Source organism: Heteronotia binoei, chromosome 1 (genome assembly GCF_032191835.1).
Source record: "Heteronotia binoei isolate CCM8104 ecotype False Entrance Well chromosome 1, APGP_CSIRO_Hbin_v1, whole genome shotgun sequence".
In the NCBI taxonomy this organism is placed as follows: Eukaryota; Metazoa; Chordata; class Lepidosauria; order Squamata; family Gekkonidae; genus Heteronotia; species Heteronotia binoei.
Window position 1 is genome coordinate 41171492 of NC_083223.1, and position 22166 is coordinate 41193657.

General features: G+C 43.4%; 1 protein-coding gene across 2 annotated transcripts in view; it reads left to right on the plus strand.

Moving 5' to 3' along the window:
• The window catches only part of SMC6 (structural maintenance of chromosomes 6), a 67133-nt gene that overhangs the window by 12670 nt on the left and 32297 nt on the right, over nucleotides 1-22166 (plus strand). For both annotated transcript variants that reach the window (XM_060233634.1, XM_060233643.1), the window contains exons 6-14: nucleotides 7111-7172; nucleotides 8071-8151; nucleotides 8516-8617; nucleotides 9040-9159; nucleotides 9258-9356; nucleotides 9654-9800; nucleotides 10637-10725; nucleotides 20543-20707; nucleotides 21219-21397. In XM_060233634.1, the coding sequence (XP_060089617.1) occupies nucleotides 7111-7172; nucleotides 8071-8151; nucleotides 8516-8617; nucleotides 9040-9159; nucleotides 9258-9356; nucleotides 9654-9800; nucleotides 10637-10725; nucleotides 20543-20707; nucleotides 21219-21397 (1044 nt within the window). The remainder of the gene's footprint in view (nucleotides 1-7110; nucleotides 7173-8070; nucleotides 8152-8515; nucleotides 8618-9039; nucleotides 9160-9257; nucleotides 9357-9653; nucleotides 9801-10636; nucleotides 10726-20542; nucleotides 20708-21218; nucleotides 21398-22166) is intronic.

The following is a 22166-nucleotide window of genomic DNA, read 5'->3' on the forward strand; positions in this document are numbered from 1 at the left end:
TATGACATAAGGCTCTTTAAAAATGCAGTATTATAAATGTAAGGTGCAAGCAATTCCTTGACCACCACTGGTCAGTTTTCAGTATGTTTTGAGAGTATTATAGCATGCTACATAATTTACTATTTTTGCCACTTACCATTCATAAAACATACATTGAATCAAGAGGGCTCAAGGATTCCCCAGCATAAGCTTTTATGGACTAGAGCCTACTTTAGCTGCTATAAGTGAATCTGCATGATGCAATCCTTTGGTGGAGAGCCAGTTTGGTGTAGTGGTTAAGTGTGTGGACTCTTATCTGGGAGAACCGGGTTTGATTCCCCACTCCTCCACTTGCACCTGCTGGAATGGCCTTGGGTCAGCCATGGCTCGGGCAGAGGTTGTCCTTGAAAGGGCAGCTGCTGGGAGAGCCCTCTCAGCCCCACCCACCTCACAGGGTGTCTGTTGTGGGGGAGGGAGATAAAGGAGATTGTGAGCCGCTCTGAGACTCTTCGGAGTGGAGGGCGGGATATAAATCCAATATCTTCTTCTTCTTCTTCTTTTATGTAGGAAGCTTTTAAAAAAGCAAACAGCAGGGCCAAGGGCCCATGAAATACAGGAAATAATAGCAATATGCATGTGACCACCTGGACATCTTCAGTGAGTGTGTGAGGGAAGGGAATGTGGTGTGTTAGGGAAGGAGCAGAGCTGAGAAACAGTCCTGCGCTCATTTCTTGTAGTGGCAGATTGTTATGCCCACAAAACAGGTAGTACAAACTGTTCCATTACAATCACATTAAGGTCTGTTATTCAGCTTTCAAAAAGTACAAGACCCAGAGTAGTTAGGAGGTCCCATTTCTCTGTGGTGCTGTCAGAACTCACTCCAGAAATGATTTTGCTGAATAAAGGTGTAACTGTTGCACGTATGCCTATTATGATAGCTATCTGAAAGGTGTCCCTCCCCCCCATGCTTGTTGACAACCAGTCTTGGGTAGTTGTCAGCATGCTGGATTAGGACTGGGGGAAAACTCACTAGGCAGTTGGGGGCCATTTAATTATCTTCAGTCTAACCTTCATCACAGGGATTAGAACCATATGAAGGAAGGGAGGGATCATGTATACTGCCCTGAACTTCTAGGATGGAAGGGTGAGGTAAAAATGTGTGTTTAAGAAAAGGAAGGAGGTCCTATCACAGCCGAGAATCATCACTTCAGCTGAACTCCTGTTCTGCGGCACCTTTTACATTGACTTTTCCATCAACTTGCCACTGCCTGCCTGCCACTGTGTCACATTTCCTTGTTCACATACCTACCATTGCTTTCTCTTACATAAAGCTTCTGTTGCTTTCCTTCATGATACTACATGTATTGTGTGCAATATTTTGAATACTGTATGGGAATAATTGATCTACATCGTGGTCTCTGTGCAGTCCCACACATGGGTCTTGCCGCTGGCAACGAATCCACATCTCGGAGTCTCCAATAGCTCTCCTAGAATGTTTTTTGGTGCGCTCTCCCGCTTGCCCTGGGGAGCAGGCATCGACTGTGCATGCCTGGAGCAAGCAGGAGCCGCCCCTCCCGCTTAGTTTCTTTCTTACCGCCGCCCAGACAACACCTACCTTGCTGCGTTCCCTTCTCCTCAGCTCGTCCCTTTTTTCTGCTGTGGTATCGTATTCTTTTTTCCCCTCTTATCTTCATTTCTGCTTTTTTCGTCCTTAAAAACTTTTTTTTTAAAAAAAAGCCCATGTTTCTGCGCTTTCCTTTCCCTTTATTCCCCCCCCCTTCCTTCCCTTCCGTTGGCCGGAGCACATGGAAGAGAAAACCACTTTTAAAAAGTGTCGGAGGTTTGGGTCTAAAATCCCTACTTCTGACGGACACACTCATTTCCTTTTTTGCTTGGGTGAGGCTCATCACTGCGCCAGCTTTGGAAAATAGGCGCGCAAAAATCGAGCAGCAAGACTCCAAAGTTTTTTGCTCGAGAAGTCTCTCCGGGCCATGCCCAGTTCTGATTCGCCGCCTCCCCCACATCGAGCGGGAGATTCGGCTGCGTCGGCTGCTGTTCAACCTCTTAAGAAGCATAAATCCGACAAGAGAGCGTCCAAGCACTCCAACTCCGGCCATAAGTCTTCAAAGAAGTCTCACCACTCCGATTCATTGGCCACGGTTCCAAAGAAACCTCGCGACCCGACAAGGTCGGCTCTGACGACTTCTCCAATGGCTACCACCTCGACAGCTATGGCTTTGGCTCCCACCCATTTGGTCTCGACTCAACCTCTAATTCCTCCCTTCTAGACATCCTACACCTCCTGATTGTGAGGGCCGAAAGATGGACACCCTAGCCTGCAAGCTCTATAATCTTGCTTCTACGAATTCAAAGGTGAACAATTACCTGGCTTATTTCTCCGCCTACACCTTCAATCTTGCCAACCAGTTTACATCATTCATCCTTTCTCTCCCCGAGACTTCTCAAAGGGCTGCTTCCAACTTAGTCTCTGCGCTCTCAAGAGTTTCTAAACAGCAAATAAATTCCATCAGGCATTCTGTTTCCTGTTCATCTAGGGTTTTCGCATCTTCGGTGGCACTTCGCCGACATGCTTGGCTCAGATTCACTAATCTGCAACCAGATATAAAACCAAAGTTTTAGGACGTTCCCTTTGATGGCCTTGGCCTGTTTCACGCCTCCACCGATGAGGTTCTTACATCTGTGGATGATGGCTGCAACAGGGTGAAACGACTTGGGGTCTCTCAACCAGCCCCTCAACAGTTCAGCTGGCCTAGATCTTGGAGACCATCGTTTCAGAGACGTCAACGCTCTCCTAAACAGGGATTATTGGAAACAAAAAATCCTCAACAAAAACAATCTTTCCACCAGAAGCCACGCTCTCAGCAAACTAAAAAATTACCCAGCCAGCCAAGCAGTTTCTTTGACTTCGCTGCTTGCCCTCCCCGACAGCTGGATCCTCGTTTTCAGACCAGACTCTTCCCGTTCTATCAGACTTGGAGTACAATCACCATGGACTCTTGGGTGCTCACCATAATTCGGCTAGGTTATGCCATTGAGTTTGTTTTGCCCCTTCACCATCACCATTTCATTGCCACCCCGCCGTCCCCTCATCTCAATCAAGAGATTGTGGACTTGCTCCAAAAAAACGCGATAGAACCTGTTCCTCATCACCATCAAGGGACAGGTTTCTACTCACGATACTTCCTGGTTCCCAAAAGGGACGGCAACAAAAGACCCATTCTGGATCTCAGGAGACTAAACAAAGGGATAGTCTACAAGAAATTCAGAATGATCTCCGTTCAAACGATCCTACCCTTAATTCCACAGGACTCATGGATGGCCTCCCTGGATCTCCAGGATGCCTATTTCCACGTAACCATCAGACCTCAGCATCGCAAATATCTACGCTTTGCCATGAGACAACATCATTTCCAGTATCGAGCCCTTTCATTTGGGCTATCCACTGCCCCGAGGGTGTTCATGAAATGCATGGCAGTGGTGGCAGCTGCCCTGCATCTTCGCAACATTCCTGTGTTCCCATACATAAACGACTGGTTGCTAATCGCCCCTACAGCACATCAACTGGCGAAGAATCTCGAAACAACCCTCTCCTCACCTCCTTGGGCCTGTGTGTGAATGCTACCAAGTCTCACCTCACCCCAACACAGGAGCTACAGTTTATAAGTGCTCATCTCTGCACATCTCCTCACCTCGTCTGTCTTCCCACGGACCGCACCCAATCCATTCTATCTTTGGCCCAGGAGGTTATACTTGCCCCAACACAACCTGCAATCATCATTCAGCGTCTTCTGGGCCTCATGGCCGCAGCAACATCTGTCCTTTGTTTTGCCAGACTGTGCACGCGGGCACTTCAGCTTTGGTTTGTTCGTGCCTACCACCCTCACATACAACCTCAGAGCACCATCCTTACTGCACCTCAGAAGGTTCAACTCTCCCTCCTCTGGTGGACAGTGCCAGACAATCTACTTTGTGGAATGCCGTTTGTCCTTCCTCTTCCTTCTGTCACTGTAACCACAGATGCCTCCAAGTGGGGATGGGGAGCCTACTTAGAGAACAAGACTGTCAGGGGTCTATGGACTGCTCTTGAGAGGCACATAAACTGCCTGGAACTCATTACTGTGCACAGGGCTCTTCAGTCCTTTCTCCCGTCTGTAACCGACCGACATGTTCAGATTACAACCGACAACATGGCTACAGTTTTTTATGTGAACAGACAGGGCGGGACCAGGTCTGTCCATCTGTGCCGACTAGCCATAGCCCTATGGGAGTGGTGCATCAAGAACGATGTCTACCTGACTGCTATTCACCTGTCGGGAATAGAGAATGTGTTGGCCGACTCCCTCAGCAGGATTTGCCTAGACGACCATGAATGGTCCCTCAATCCTCGCTACCTGCATCGCATTTTTGCATGCTTCGGGCTTCCACGGATAGATTTCTTTGCAACAAAGGACAACTCAAAATGCCCTCTCTTTTACTCCAGGAGAGGCAACGATGCTTTTCTTCACATTTGGAAAGGGCCACTTCATTACCTTTCCCCCCTACTCCTCTGATTACTCTATCCCTACTCAAGATCGCTCGGGAAGGTACAGATTGCATCCTGGTAGCACCATGGTGGCCATGGCAACTATGGTTCACGAGACTCCTTCAGATGTCCAATCACACCTACCGCCGCCTTACTTTGGCAGACGACCTCCTCACCCAGAATCACGGCCAAGTATGGCACCACAATCCCCAGGTCCTTCCGCTCACAGCATGGAGAATTCGGCCAAACATTTATCATTAAATGTCGCAGAAGTTATCCTAAATGCCAGGAAACCTTCTACCAGATGTTCATACCAATGCAAGTGGAAGCGTTTGCACTCATTTGTGTTTTCTCAACAACTTGATCCAGAGTCTGTACCTCTCCCTTCGATCCTAGAATACCTTCTGTCTCTGCAAGTTTCTGGTCTCAGCTATTCCTCCTTGAAGGTTCATCTTCAGCCATCTCGGCTTTCCATAAACCTATTGATGGTCAGACTGTTTTTTCCCATAGACTGTCCAAATCATTCCTCAGGGGTATGTTACACCTTCACCCTCCTATCAAACCAATTGTGCCTGTTTGGAGTTTGTCGTTAGTTCTTGCACAACTTATGAAGCCTCCGTTTGAACCCTTGGCTACTGTGGATCTCAACTTCCTTTCTTGGAAGACTGCCTTGTTGGTTGCGCTCACTTCTGGTAAGCGAATTAGTGACTTGTGTGCATTCCGCTCTGACCCACCTTATACAGTTTTTCAGAGGAACAAGGTGGTCCTGAGAGCAGATCCGGCTTTCTTACCCAAAGTTGTGTCGAAATTTCATCTTTCAACTTCTACTTCATTGCCCACATTTTTCCCTGATCCTAAGGACTCTGAACAAAGAACTCTACACACCCTCGACGTTAAAAGGGCTTTGTCTTCTTACCTCTCTCGTACGCAACCTTTCTGTAAGGACCCTAACTTGTTTGTGGCCTATGGCAATCCCCATAGAGGATGCAAAATTTCTACCCAGAGACTCTCTAAGTGGGTATCTATTGCAATTCGGTTGTGCTACGAAGTTGCTAAGCAACTTTTATCTGAAGGTCTCAAGGCTCACTCAACTAGAGCAGTCTCGACCTCCTTGGCTTTCCTGGGGGGCGTCTCCTTAGAGGATGCTTGCTCTGCTGCATCATGGTTCTCTCCATCCACGTTCGTCTACCACTACGCTTTGGACGTTCATGCTAGCCTCCTTCAGCCAAAAGGTTCTCAGGGCCATCTTCCACTGAAATCACCCCAGGTGAGTGCAGGCATACATTGTAAGTTTAAAAAATATTTTTCTTGCCAGCACCCACCTTCTTTTCTGACTTTCAGCTTGCTAGTCACCCATGTGTGGGACTGCACAGAGACCACGATGAAGATAAACAGGTTGCTTACCTGTAACTGATGATCTTCGAGTGGTCATCTGTGCAGTCACACATGCCCACCCAGCCTTCCCCTCTGCTGGCTGTTTCTGCTATGGTTTTTACCTACGTAGACTGTCAGTAGCGGCTGGAAAAAACTGAGTGGGAGGGGCACCTCCTGCTCGTTGTAGGCGAGCTATTGGAGACTCTGAGGTATGGATTCGTTGCCAGCGGCAAGACCCATGTGTGTGGCTGCACAGATGACCACTCAAAGATCATCAGTTACAGGTAAGCAACCTGTTTTTCCTATAGCAGACTGTGAATCCCTCTGGTGAGCTTGAAGGTTTTCATGCCGGGATCCTACTATCCACTAGGCCTAAGACGTTGGCTGGCAGTTATGATTGGGATAGTCGTCCATCCTTCTCCCACTGGTTAGCATTGGCTTCTTCTCTGGCAGAGGGTTGTTGCAGGATTTTGGAGAGCCACTGGCTGCATGTTTCAGTTGCTGGCCTCCTACCCATGAGTCTTGGAGACCTCTTACAAAGAAAGTTCTATGGATTCCCTGTCAATATGTTTATTCATTGTATTTGGAAGGACATGATGACATCACTTGACATTTCTACCATGACTTCATGACATTTTCTCCCATGCTTGGCTAATGTGAAAGCATTGTTGTTCTCCCATGCTTGGCTAATGTGAAAGCATTGTTCAGCAGAGTAATGATTAATTGTAGCAGGAAATCAGGGGTGCTTAGGGAGCATCAGTTGGTGTTGGCATGTCTCTAGAATTAAGATTATGTCATACAATATAGCCTGTGCACAGCAGATTTCTTCATCAGAGGACATTAGGTCTGATTTTATTACCTGATTTATCTAAATATCATTTGGGCAAGCTCAGACTTTTTCTTAAAGAGCACAGCATGAGAAACTCTGTATTAAAATATAATGTAATTTGGTTTTGTTTGTTTTTGTTTTGTCTTCATATTTACAACTTTCCAATTGTATACTTTTATTTATTTATTCGCTTACTGGTGTAAGAACCATATATGTTTCTTGGTTTTCCCTCCACATCCCACTCAGTGTGCTGCAGTGAGGAGGGGAAAGGGGGAGAAATTGCTCTCTCTTGGAAGCAAGAAGGGCTGTATTATATAGTCAAAAATGTCTTTGCATTTAGCTTTCTGATCTTTCTGATAAGTTTTGTATTATTTTTAATGTTCAGGTGTATTGATTTCTTCTAAGAAGGAAGAACTTACTGCAATTCTGGATCACTTTAACATCCAGGTAACCAAAGAAATGTTTTAATTGTACTTGGTATAATATGATGCACATGTTATATAATTTTTTTAATGGTTAGGCAGTATGTCTAAAAGAGCCCCAGGGTGCAGAGTGGTGAAGCTGCAGTACTGCAGTTGGAGCCTTCTGCTCATGACCTGAGTTTGATCCCAGCGGAAGCTGGTCCAGGTTGATTCAGCCTTCTATCCTTCCGAGGTCGGTAAAATGAGTACCCAGCTTGCTGGGGGGAAAGTGTAGATAACTGGGGAAGGCAATTGCAAACCACCCCGTAAAAAGTCTGCTGTGAAAATGTTGTGAAAGCAACGTCACCCCGGAGTCGAAAATGACTGGTGCTTGCACAGGGGACTACCTTTACCTTTTTAGTATGTCTAAACATTCCACTCACCAGAGTTCCTTTGGCATTTTTTTGTATTCTTTTACTCCTTTGACGTACATACCCTATTCTTAGTAATCAGAAGCAACATTTTGTCCATCACAAGGGGATGGTGTTTACAGACAAATATCAAAAACCCTGCTGGGTATGCAATTTTTGCTTTTCTCTGGGTTATCAGCCTATGTGAAACTACTGTTTAAATTTTATAAACCCCCTGACACCTAAAAGATCTGATTTCCTGCTGCAAGAACCAGGTTATTAATATCTCTGAAGTTTGGAAATAAAACAATAATGGTCCATGAAGAGAAATTTATTGCTAGTTTGTTTGTGGAAATGTATTGTTTCACTACAAATTAGCTGTCCATTGGTGTAACTTTGAGATATTTTCTACTTCTGTAGCTATAAGAATGATTCATCCTGCATGGTGATATTGGTTGACATTCCTCCAAAATTAATGAGCATACTAATTTTATAGCTAACCTTTAAAATATTAAGATACATTTGTTATTGCAGGTGGATAATCCTGTGTCTGTACTCACCCAGGAGATGAGTAAACAGTTTCTACAATCTAAAAACGAAGGAGACAAGTACAAGGTAATCAGTCTGAAAAATTTGTAAAATACAAGACACAGTTCTTCTCTATATAGATGCAATTTGCCAGGCCGGTCTAGGGAATTGTATTTGTGTTATGTTGTCCCAGCTCCCATATAGTGCTCCTTTTCTAGACAGTGTTAAAGTTACTCAGGAGCCAGGAAAACACATGGAGAGAAGAATCTGGTGGTTCACATGTAACTGATTCCTTAGTCTGCCTTGCAGCTGTTTCCATATACATAACCTTTGTGCATGTTGGGGGAAAGAGAGGGAATTCCTTCTGTATGCAGGCCAGGAATATGCCTAGAGTTTGTACCATTTGTTCATTGAAGTGTTTAAAATTAACACTTGATGTTTCTTGTGTTAGTTTTTTATGAAAGCTACACAGTTGGAACAGATGAAGCAAGATTATGCATACATCATGGAAACCAAAACGAGAACACGTGATCAGGTGGAGCAAGGAGAAGTGGTAGGGAAAACTTACAGTGGCTTGTAACTGCAATGTAAAGCTGATGAATGGGTGCAACAGTTATGTTGCAGCTCAAATTATTTTTTTTTCCAGGTCTTTGACATTTGTTGTGGACTTTGTAAATGAGACTAGCTGACCTACATAATATACAGATTCTTCTTGTTGAGTTTAATGCTTACAAGAATGTGCCTTTCGCTCTCTTTTTAAAATACAGTTAAAATTAAACACTCTTTAACTGTTTTATCAATAAAACATTTCTTATTGAAGTAGTTTTACATTTCTTGCAACTTGTCATATTGGTAACATCTTAACAATACACTGAGCATGCAAGGTAGTTTTGTTGCTAGGAAATATTCAAAAATTATCCTAATACTAATATAACTGCTTTTTCCATTTATCAGTAAATATTTCCTTTTTTAAAGTTTCTTGAAGAGCTTCGGAAACAGTATTCGGAGAAAGGAGAACGTTATAAAAACATGGCTAATGTGAGTGAAATGGAAAATAGGCTGAAGGAGCTGCGACATCAGATAGCATGGGCAATGGTAATTGGATGTTCTGTTATCTTTTACTTAATATAATGGAGGGTCTGAACAATGATCATAATAGAGGAATAATTCTTAATATTGATTTTACTTTGTAGGTGAGAGAAACTGAAGGTGAAATAAAACCAATCAGAAGCAAAATTGATGTTCAGGAAGCAAGCACTGAAAAATTTGTTCAGAAAGTGGAAGAATGGCAGGTATACATTTATTTCTAATGAAACAATGAGATGCATTTTTAAAATGTGGCCTGTATCTTTTTATACTTAATTTTTAATTAATTTTCAACATAATTTTATATAACCTTTTCACCTTGCATTCCAAGATGTCAGATGCTGATAATGGCTCTAATGTCAAAACATCCACCATCTGCTGGCCTCTTTGTCTATCTGCTTACTATTTGAAACTCCACACAGTAGGTTATTAAAATCCAGAATAATGAGCTGCCTTGAATGAGAGTCGGTTTGACTTTTTTATGGCACTTGTGTGTTTTTCAGGTTAAAGTAAATGAAGCAGAAATAAAGCATAAATGTATGCAAGAAAGACTTGAAAAGATTATGGAAGAAGCTCAGACATTACAGCCAACATGTGTTGCTTTGAAAATGGAAGTGCAGAAAAAAAGAAAAGCATACAATGATGCTGAGGTCTGTGGATGGGCAACAGTCTTCTGAATGTGAAGTTCTCAAAGCAGTTATACTATGCATAATTATTTATTATTCTGTTTCTATCCTGCCCTCCCCACAGGTGGGCTCAGGTCAGGTTACAGTAGTTAAAATACTAACATACTAATAAAGACAGATCATACAAGTTTTAAAAAAAATTAAAACCAACATCACAGAAACTCAATTTCCAGCATCCACAAAGGCCTCCTACAGGTAGAGGGCATATGGTGACTAAAGCAAGGACCCATTCCATGGATGCCATAGTGATCTTTTTAAGGAGGACAGTTCATCTGGGCAGTATGGGCAGGGGAGGATGAGGTCTTCAGGTGTCCACCACCTCAACCAAAGACCTGATGGAACAGCTCCATTTTACAGGCCCTTGTTGAATTGCATCAAATCCCACAGGGCTCTGATCTCGAATGGGAGCATGTTCCCACCAGGCTGGGGCTGGGGTAGAAAATGCCCAGGCCCTGGTTGAGGCTTAGTGGACCTCTTTTGGGTCAGGGACTATAGGTGTTGCTCAGTCAAGCAGTAAGCTGTATGTAAATTCCTTCACAATATGGTTTGTATAGCCTGACAGAGATATGAATAGTAAGATTACTATTTATTAGTAGTTTTATTTAATAGTAAAACTATGTAATTGATAGCTACCTGTAAATTCAGCTATAATAAAGGTGCTACAAGTCTCTTCCTATGCCCATTAAAATAAATATGAGACATCAACCTTTGTGTCAGAATAGGACCACTTTATAAATTTCTGTGTTAGTCTTCTCTTTAAGATTACTCCAGTCTGTTGACATGTGTCTTTTGTCATTCAGGCTGAATATAATAGGCGCCAAGTTGAACTGAAACGCTTGGTAAGAGACAATGAGCAACTCTGCAAAAAAACTGAAGAACTAAAAAGCAGGTAATGTTTTCTGTCTAAATAGTTGACTCATGCAAAGACTTTATAAGGAAACTCTTGTATTTTGTTCAAAGCTTCATTGCAATGAGGATACAGATTCCTGCATCAACAGGAATTACCCCCACAGGAAAACAGGCCAAAAAAATGGGGGGGGGGGGGGGGAGAATGCTTGAACCTTTTATTTTGGCTTGCAGCAGCAAGAGATGTGTGTGTGTTGGTTCAGATACTCTGCATAGGGCTTTTCTGCATGATTTTGTTGTTTTTTCTGGACCCATACTGCTTGGTTTATCCTGATTTCCACACACATTTTTCTGTTTAAAACAATTTATTAATAGCATATGGTAACAATATCAAATATTATCGTTACTATCCCTAACCCATATGATATTTTTCTAATCCCCCCTCCCTCCTTTACTAGACTTCCGCCGATGTTATATACTTAAGTTCACTTATAAACGTACCCTTAACCCATCAAAGTTCAATTTTCCCTTTTTCTTAAATTCATTGTTAAAAAATTGCCCAATGTCCTTTCAAATTCCACTCTTTTTCTATATATCCTCTAAATTTCTTCCATTCCCTCTTAAACACTTCCAAATCATAGTCTCTTAAAATTCTTGTTAGTTTATCCATCTCCATGATAAAACTTTCACAATCCAGTTCCATTTCTCTGGTATTTTTTCTTGTTTCCATAACTGCGCATATAATGTCCTAGCAGCTGAGAGCAAGTACCAAATTAAAGTTCTATCTTCTTTTGGAAATTTTTCCATTTGTAATCCCAATAAAAAAAGTCTCTGCTACTTTCTTAAAATCATATCCCAAAATTTGAGATATTTCTTGTTGTATCGTCTGCCAAAACTTTTTCACTTTTCCACAAGTCCACCACATATGATAAAAAGATCCTTCATGTTTCTTACATTTCCAACATCTATCCGACATCTTTTTACTCATCTTTGCCAGTTTTTTCGGAGTCATATCCACCTATACATCATCTTGAAACAGTTCTCTTTGATATTCTGACACATTGATATTTTCATCGAGTTCTTCCGAAGATATTCCCATGTATCCATTTGTATTTCCTTGTTTACATTAAATGCCCATTTAATCATTTGAGATTTTACTACTACTTCTTCTGTAGACCATTTCAACAATAATTTATATATTTTTGATATTAATTTTTCATTATCTCCAAGCAGAACCTTTTCCCATTCCGTTTGCTCACGTCTAATTCCAACAGATTTAATATCATTTTCCATCAAGCTTTTTATTTGTTGCATTTGAAACCAGTCATACTTGTTGTTTAACTCTTCTGCAGATTTTAATTCAACTTTACCACCTTGAATCTTTAGCAGTTGGTTATATGACATCCCTCTCTCTTCATCAGATTCAGCTGTTATTTTTATTACTTCTGCTGGCACTATCCAAAGCGGCTTTCTTCCATCACCATATTTCTTATATTTTATCCATGTATTTAGCAGATTATTTCTAATATAATGGTGAGAAAAAAGACCGCCCATCTTATTTTTCCCATAGTACATATAAGCATGCCAGCCAAATTTGTTCCCATGAGCTTCTAACAATAAAAGTTTTTTATTTAACAACATCATCCAATCCTTTATCCATGTCTAACAAACTGCATCATGATACAGTCTTAAATCTGGAAGTTGAAAACCTCCCCTCTCCTTAACATCTGTTAAAATTTTCATCTTAATCCTTGGTTTCTTCCCAGCCCATACAAATTCAGAGATCTTCCTTTGCCATTTGTTAAATTGTTTGCTATCTTTCACAATTGGAATAGTTTGGAACAAATACATTATTCTTGGCAAAATGTTCATGTTAATTGCAGCAATCCTACCCAACAAGGACAAATTAAGTCTATTCCATTTCATCATATCTGTGTCCATCTTGCACCATAACTTTTCAGAAATGTTTTTATGCAAATCGATATTCTTCATAGTTATTTCTAGACCTAAATATTTAACTTTAGAAATGACTTCACATCCCGTCAAAATCTGCAATTCTTTCTGTATTTGGTTGCATATTTTTGCATAAAAATTTCTACTTCTCTTTATTTATATATAGTCCTGCCATTTCTCCGTATTCTTTTATCTTAGCTATCAACAAAGGTACCACTTGGATCGGATTCTCAGTTATGAACACAATATCATCGGCAAATTGATTTCCACACACATTTTTGTGCCTTTAGTTTTCATGTTGGGTTTGTTGTTGTTTCCCCATTTTTCCTCTTGTTCTTTGAAACTAATTTTGCCCCAGTGTTTTCCTGCAAACCAAATTTGAGTAGGCCTTTTCCTAGCGGATAACGTTTCTGTTAGTTTTCTTTGCTCTGCCCACTATGTCCAATCTCCATCCCACTTTTCAGTGATTGGACTGCTGTCATTGTTAAACCACTCCCCCTCTCCTCTCATTTTTTTTAAAAAGGACTTAAAATATCAATACAATGTTGTAGTTCTGTAATGATAATTTAAGCAGAGTCTCTGAATTCCCAGCTTTCATTTTAAAAAGTAAATCTCTTATCCTCCTCCCATGTGGCGATAAAAGGAAAAGGTATATCTTGGTGAGGGGTGTGGGCAGAGACTTTCTGTAGAAAAGTTGCTGTAAAAAATGAAGTCTGGGAATTCAGAGGACATGCTTAACCCTATCTTTATAGTACTACAGTGTTATAGCAATATTTTCAAGCTTTTTTAAAAAAGATAAGAGGACGCTGTAATGTCGCCAATAATAACACCGATGATGACAACACCCTCCCTTGAAGCCTTTCATTATTTAAGCCACATGAGAAAAAAAAAATAAACTGACTGTACAACTGTAAAAATGCACAGGGGAAGGCAGATGATTCCTTGAGAATCAGAAGTAACCCCAGCATAAGGAAAAGGTCCTATATATTGGAAGTGAAGAATGCCTTAGCTGTAAGATTTCAACTGTACATAAGAACATATGAAGCTGCCTTATACTCAATCAGACCCCCGGTCCATCAAAGTCAATATTGTCTACTCAGACTGAAAGCAGCTCTCCAGGGTCTCAAGCTGAGGTTTTTCACGCCTCTTTGCCTGGACCCTTTTTAGTTGGAGATGCCAGGGATTGAACCTGGGACCTTCTGCTTACCAAGCAGATGCTCTACCACTGAGCCACCGTCCCTCCCTCCCCGCCTCCAAGTCTCTCTCGGCTTGGCTTCGCGAACGAAGATTTAAGAAGGCTGCAATAGTCCACGTCTGCTGCAGGCTCGCTGGTGGCTGACAAGACCAATGCGGGACAGGCAGGTCCAGCCACAGTGGCTGCAGGGAAAAGTCTGATTTAGGGTTGGTGCTGTAGCAGTGCGATTCTTCCTCAATCTCCTTTTGTCCTCAAGACCAACTATGCGTGCGTTCTCAAAAGAAGAGACAGCCTGGTGGATGGTGTGCCTCCATGCTTTGCGATCTGAGGCTAGGTCAGGCCACTGGTGATGGTTGATGTGACAGGTGCCAAGGGATTTCTTCAAGGAGTCCTTGTACCTCTTCTTTGGTGCCCCTCTATTTCGATGGCCGGTGGAGAGTTCGCCATACAGGGCAATCTTGGGAAGGCGGTGGTTTTCCATCCTAGAAATATGTCCTGCCCAGCGCAGCTGCGTCTTCAACTGCAGTGCCTTGATGCTGGTAACCTCCGCCCGCTTGAGAACTTCAGTGTTGGTCACAAAGTCACTCCAGTGGATGTTGAGGATGGTGTGAAGGCAGCGCTGATGAAAGCACTCGAGGAGTCGCAGGTGATGACGGTATAAAACCCACGATTCGGAGCCGTAGATGAGGGTTGTCATCACAACCGCTTTGTAAACATTGATCTTTGTGCCTTTTTTCAGATGCTTGCTGCTCCACACTCTTTTGTGCAGTCGGCCAAATGCACGGTTTGCCTTTGCCAGCCTGTTGTCAATCTCCTTGTCGATCTTAGCATCTGAGGAGATGATGCACCCCAGGTAGCTGAACTGCTGGACTGTCTTCAGAACTGATTCACCCACAGTGATGCAGGGAGGGTGATAATCTTCCTGGGGTGCAGGCTGGTGGAGAACTTCTGTCTTCTTCAGACTAACTTCTAGGCCGAATAGCTTGGCAGCCTCTGCAAAGCAGGACGTCATATGCTGCAGAGCTGATACCGAGTGGGAGACGAGTGCAGCATCATCAGCAAACAGTAGCTCTCGGATGAGTTTTTCCATTGTCTTGGAGTGGGCCTTTAGTTGCCTCAGGTTGAACAGGCTGCCATCGGTGCGATAGCGGATGTAGACACCATCGTCATCATCTAGATCTACTGCGGCTCTTTGAAGCATCATGCTAAAGAAGATTGTAAAGAGAGTTGGCGCGAGAACGCAACCTTGCTTTACACCTGTGCCTATTGGGAAGGGCTCCAAGAGGTCGTTGCAGTGTCTGACTTGGCCTCGCTGGTCTTCGTGTAGCTGGATGATCATGCTGAGGAACCTTGGGGGACATCCTAAACGTTCCAAGATTTGCCACAGGCCTTTCCTGCTAACGGTATCGAAAGCTTTGGTAAGGTCGACAAAAGTCACATACAGAGCCTTGTTCTGTTCCCTGCATTTCTCTTGGAGCTGCCTGAGAACAAATACCATGTCGGTGGTGCTCCTGTTAGCTCTGAAGCCGCACTGGCTCTCTGGGAGGAGTTCTTCTGCAATGGTGGGCACCAGTCTGTTCAGGAGTATTCTGGCAAGGATTTTGCCTGCGATGGAGAGCAGGTTTATCCCCCGCTAGTTGAAGCAGTCTGACTTTTCCCCTTTGTTCTTGTATAGGGTGATGATGATTGCATCGCGAAAGTCCTGTGGTAATTTGCCTTGTTCCCAGCAGGTGACAAGTACTTTGTGAAGTGAGCTATGTAGTACTGTGCCCCCATGCTTCCAGATCTCTGGTGGAATTCCATCAACTCCTGCTGCCTTGCCACTTTTCAGTTGCTTGATGGCTTTAACAGTCTCTTCTAGAATGGGGATCTCATCCAACTCTGTTTTCACTGGTTGAAGTGGGGTGAGGTGGATTGCTGAATCTTGAACTACGCGGTTGGCACTGAAGAGGACCTGAAAATACTCCGACCACCGGTTCAATATGCATGCCTTGTCAGTGAGGAGCACTTGGCCGTCTACACTACGCAAGGGACTCTGAGTCTGATATGATGGACCATATACTGCCTTTAGGGCTTCGTAGAACCCTCTTAAATCACTAGTGTCTGCACACAGCTGGGTTCTCTCAGCAAGCTTGGTCCACCACTCGTTCTGAATGTCTCGAAGCTTGCGCTGGAGGTTGCTACATACAGCGCGAAAGGTTGCTTTTTTCCCAGGACAGGAGGGCTGAGCAAGATGTGCTTGGTAGGCAGATCTCTTTTTCGCCAGTAAATCTTGGATCTCTTGATTGTTCTCATCAAACCAGTCCTTGTTCTTCCTTGTGGAGAACCCGAGGACTTCTTCAGAGATCTGCAGGACGGTAGTTTTTAGGTGTTCCCAGAGTGCTTCTGGAGAAGGGTCTGTGGGGCAACTGGGGTCCTCAATTCTTGACTGGAGTTTTGCCTGGAAGGCAGCTTTAACTTCGGCTGACTGGAGACTGCCAGCCTGAAACTTCCTCCGAGGGATACCTCCTCTCCTGGGTGTGGGTTTAAAGTGAAGACGGAGATTGCAGCGTACAAGACGATGATCCGTATGACATTCTGCACTGGGCATTACTCGGGTGTGTAAGACATCTCGAAGGTCTCTCTGGCGCACCAGAATGTAGTTGATAAGGTGCCAGTGCTTGGACCGTGGGTGCATCCAGGTTGTCTTCAGACTGTTCTTTTGCTGGAAGATAGTGTTGGTGATGGTGAGCTGGTGCTCTGGGAAGAATTCTAGCAGGAGGCGCCCGTTGTCATTGCAGTTGCCAATGCCGTGTTTGCCAAGTACTCCTTTCCAGGCTTCCGAGTCTTTACCTACTCTGGCATTGAAGTCGCCAAGGATGATCACCTTGTCCTCTGTAGGGGTCTTCCGTACGAGGTTGTGTAGATCAGCATAGAACTTGTTCTTTTCTGCAGGATCTGCTTGAAGGGTTGGGGCATACACACTGAAGAGTGTTGCATGCTGCTTGTTTTGAAGTGGGAGGCGCATGGACATGATGCGATCTGAGTGACCTGTTGGCAGGTTTTCGAGTTTGGAGGCAATGGAGTTCCTGACCATGAAGCCAACGCCAGAAAGGCGGCTCTCAGCCTTTGACTTACCCGACCAGTAGAGGGTATAGCCAGCACCGTGTTCTTGAAGACTACCTTCCTCAGGGAAACGGACCTCACTGAGAGCTGCTATGTCGATATTCAACCTGAGAAGTTCGTGGGCAACTAGAGCAGAGCGTCGTTCAGGGCGACCACTGTCTACTGTGTCAAGCATGGTTCTGATGTTCCAACACGCAAGCTTTAGTCTTTGCACACTTTGTGAGGCAGGTGCATGCCTTTTCTTTGTTGTTATTTTTTGACTGCAAGTAAGGATGCCCGTTGACCGCGGCTAGCCAACTGGGGTGGAGGAGACGAGCTTTGTTTAGGCCACCTTTTCTAGGCCCCTCTCCGTGTGGAGCAAGCAGTGCTGTCCCTAGATAAGGCTGCTTGGTCGTTTAGGGTGCTGCCGAAAAATGCTTTCGTCTCCGGGTTAGCATCAGGCGACCAATACCCTGAACCGCCTACATGCAGGATCGGGACTGCGGCTTCCAGTGGCACCTTCCACCTGCCGTTTCGCCCCTTGCCCATCGCTGCAGGACTTGATGCGTTGTGGGTTCTGTATGTGGATATGCCCTTCAGGCCTGCACAGAGGAATTTTTTAGGTGAAGCCCAGTGTGCGCGGTACTGGCTCCACCCTTTCACCTGGGGGTCATCTGCCATGGCCCAGTAAGCTGGGACGCCGGCAGCGAGTCCTCCAGGTGGTAGGTGTTACATTAACAAGCTCTATCTGCCCGGGTTTGATGTTAGAGTTTTCCTTCTCTTAGGCTGGCAAGGTTGGTGGGCCCAGCCTGCCCCTCCGGTTATACCGCCGGACAATTCGGTCGCACCATGACGTAGCAAACTCTGTGAAAAACGGGGGGGACCATCGAGAAGGTGTTGCTACGGATGCAGTAATGCAGGAGAGGCCATTGCAGCGACCATCTGCCAGGCATAGCCAGACAGTGACCACGCGGCGTTCACTACACCGGGAGAGGAGAGGCTATGTATTGCGCATACACTTTCCCTGGGGGGGTAGGATACCCAGAGGGAGCCCACCCCACCCCACTGTATCATACAGTGGCCAAATATTTCACACACACACACACACACTGTGGCTAATAGCCACTGATGGACCTTTGCTCAATATTTTTATCTAACCCCCTCTTGAAGCTGGCTATGCTTGTAGCCGCCACCACCTCCTGTGGCAGTGAATTCTACATGTTAACCACCCTTTGGGTGAAGAAGGACTTCCTTTTATCCTCTGGTTCTCACCACCCTGAACAATTTAGTGTCATCTGTAAACTTGGACACTTCATTGCTCACTCCCAACTCCAAATCATTTATGAACAAGTTAAAGAGCATGGGACCCAATATTGAGCCCTGCGGCACCCCACTGCTTACCGTCCTCCACCTTGAAGACTGCCCATTTATACTCACTCTCTGCTTCCTATTACTCAGCCAGTTTTTGATCCACAAGAGGACCTGTCCTTTTACTCCACGACTCTCAAGCTTTCTAAGGAGCCTTTGATGAGGAACTTTATCACAAGCTGAACGCCAGCTGGTTTCCTGCTTCTAATATATTTGAAGAAATTTTTATTGTTGGTCTTTATGTTTTTTGCAATATGCTCCTCATAGTCCCTTTTTGCCTGCCTGATCACAGTCTTGCATTTGATTTGCCACTGCCTTCCACTTCCACTTCCACAAGTGATTTGCCATCACTTCCACTGTTGCCCCTCCCAAACACCAAGAATACAGAGCATCACTGGCCCATCCAGTACAACACTCTGTGTCACACAGTGGCCAAAAAACCCCAGGTGCCATCAGGAGGTCCACCAGTGGGGTCAGGACACTAGAAGCCCTCCCAAGCACCAAGAAGACAGAGCATCACTGCCCCAGACATAAGAGAAGCAATGTTGGATCAGGCCAATGACCCATCCAGTCCAACACTCTGTGTCACACAGTGACCAAAAAACCCCAAGTGCCATCAGGAGGTCCACCAGTGGGGCCAGCCTCCAAGTAGGCTGCACACATTGACTTGGTCAAGGCTGCTGTTGTTGAGGCCTGGTTTGATTTGTCAGACAGGATAAGTCACCTCCCACCTTTTTACTGTGATTAGAGTTAGGGTATATTTTAGACTGATTCACTAAAGAACTCTGCTATTTTTTTAATATAGCATAGGGGCCTATTGTTTGGGAATGCCATCTTATAGTTTGATAATAGTAGTGTGTCTTTATTAAATGTGTTATTTCATTCTTAGTTGAGTTCTTGCATGTTCTTAGAAAATCAGAAATAACCCCAGTGTGTGGAAAAGGTCCTATATATTGGAAATGAAGAATTAAATCCTCTCCCCTACTCCATGTGAATCCATTCTGAATGTGTTAATTAAAAATTGATTAAAATGTGTTAGAGTAGATACTGCTGCTACTGTTGTGTTTTTTAAATGTTGGGAAGAGCAAGTCATGGCTTCTGAAATTAATTTGCTTTGTTACTATGCTTTGAGGAAAGACATCCTGCCCTCTGTCAGTAGTCAGATGACTAATGATTACTGTACAGTTGTGTCACTTCTACCCCATTAAGCTCACTAGTGATGGAACCTCAGTGTAGCCCCAACTGGGTAGCAGTACCCATTAACAACTCAGCCCTTTCTTCTGTGTTGTCATTGCCAGGTTTTCAGAGTCCTGATTTGGATTATATTTTTCTCCTATGCGTAAAACTGAGCAGGTGGTACTGGGGAATGCCTTAGCTTTAAGATTTCAACTGTTCATAAGCAGGCTACACACATTGGACTTGGCAAGCCTGTTGTCACTGAGGGCTGGTCTGATGTATCAGATAGACAGGAACAGGATGATAAGATGCCTCTCACCTTCTTACTATAATTATGCAGAATGTGTAATCGTAAGAAGAGTTTGATTTTGATGCTTTGTCAAAAGTCAGATTACTTAGGATCATTAAGCGATTAAGAAAGAATTTACAGAACAATAATTTTTTATCATATTTTAGTAGAATATCAGAAGGACATGTTTTCAGTGTTTTTGAAAACATTTCAATGTTATATTTAAATATTATAGAAGATAATCACTTAGTCATTTTGGTTCCAGTTGGGTTATTTTAGAGCAGAAAATGTAGAATTATTTTCTAGAATGATGTATAACCTGTCACAACCTTTTAACCTTTCCTGTCCCTGGTCCCTGCTGGGAGGGTTTTACTTTAATATCTCATGAAAATGGGAGTTGGTCCCAGTATTCAGTGCTCTAAACTTTCCCCCCCATCAGATCAGGATGCATGCCCTAAAACCTTTGTGGCCCAACTCAGGATACTGAATAGACATCTAGCCTGCCCTTTCTTGGCAGGTGGCCAAATTGTCATCTTGATACTATGTACTGTATTTGTCACCATAAAGGAAGTCCATCTCCTCTCAGCCTGCAATCTGAAGTGTTTTATGGCTCGACTTCATTTTTCTGAGATCAGGGGTTTGTTGTTTGTTAATAAAGGTGTCCTGTATTTCTCTATCATAAAATCGTGTCCCTAGAAACCACCCGAAAGGAAAACTGTAGCGATAAGGAAGTACTGTAGAGATAAACCTTTTCCAAATTTCTTCTTGAGTAAAATAATCTTTGTGACGTTACAGTGCTCACCAGATGTCAGCACCTGAAGAGTTGGAAAGACAAAGAAAAACTGAGCAATTGAAAGAAAAGTTGAAGACAGTTCGTGATAAAGATGAATTAATTGGTCAAGAAATAGAGCAGTATCAGCATGCTGGGCGTACATACAGAGAAAAATGTGCTGGGCTTGAGTAAGTACAATCAATGCCATCATGATGACTGATTCCCAAATTTGCATATTGGATTTTTAACTCTTGACCTTTGGTGAACATGTTACCCCCACAAACCTAAGTGTAACTCCTGTGTTGTGCCTTCTGGGATATTCTCCAGTGGCATAAAGGATGTGTGTGAAAGCAGTCTTTGCCTGTGGTGTTATGGGAACGAGGCAGATGACATTTAGATTCATAGCTATTATTTCTGCAAGGGTAAAATTTGGATATATCTCTTGACAAATAAGTGGAGGTTTTAAAATCAGGGCAAGTAAAATTACTGACACAGAGAAGTGGGGGACTAGGTACCAACTCAAAGAGTGTCTTGTCTGTTGTGATCAGTCCATGGTTATGTATATCAAAGCCTGCTAACGCAGTTCTATCTGACATAGTTAATTAGAGATTGTGCAAGAAAGCCCACCTACAGTCTTGTACAAACAGTGCAAATTTTAGAATAATGCATAACATTTCAGTTGTTTGTTTGCTTGTTCAGGAAGGAAGAACGTGAACTAAAGACAACATTGGATTTTCAGCAACAACAGCTAAGACAGTTGAAGGAAAGTAAGACCAACAGGCTGAAAAGATTTGGGCAACATATGCCAACCCTTTGTGATGCAATTGAAAAGGCTTGCCAACAAGGGCAATTTAAATGCAAACCAGTTGGACCCCTAGGTAATGCATTAAAGTCTTCATTGTAAACAAAGTACAAACATTTTGTTCACTTGGGTTAGGAGTGTTGTATTGCAGCCCTAAAACCTCTGACTGAATCAGAAATAGCAAACGTGGTATTGGCTTGGCATGTATGAGCATTTCAGTCTGGTGCTCAAGAGCATCAAAATTATGCTGCTTTGGTTTTGATGCAAGTAATGTTCTTGACTCTTGGATTAGAAAGGGGCCTCTTGGATTAGAAGGGGAAATACCTAATGTGAGTTTATATAGACTGAGGAGGAGGTGGTTTTTTTAAAAGAAATTCTAAATGTCTTCGCAGACCAAAACCAGGAATATACAACTGCAGTGGCTTCTTAAGGAGCACTTGCTAGTACAACCTTGCAGGGAATATATGTAGTTGTCACAAAATCGAGACTTTGTGAATTTGCCATTGTAGGGTGATGGGGTGAATAAAACCCTGCTTTAAAACATAATCCCCCTTCTGGGTCATTAGCACTCATCTATGCTATGAGAGGAATTTGATCTTCAGGACAGCTTATGTGAATGAAAGGGCCTTTTCATTAATAATAACATTAATAACAGCAATAAAATGCTGGGCTATAAAATAAACCATTGGAACAATATATTCATCCTAATCATAAAAGAATTATTTATATACACCATTTACAGGCTAGCATTACAGCTGTGGCAGAGGAAAACAATTTGGAAATTCTTTATGCACACTGGATTCTAGTTTCATGATCAGGAGACTAATTTTCTGATTGCCCCCCTC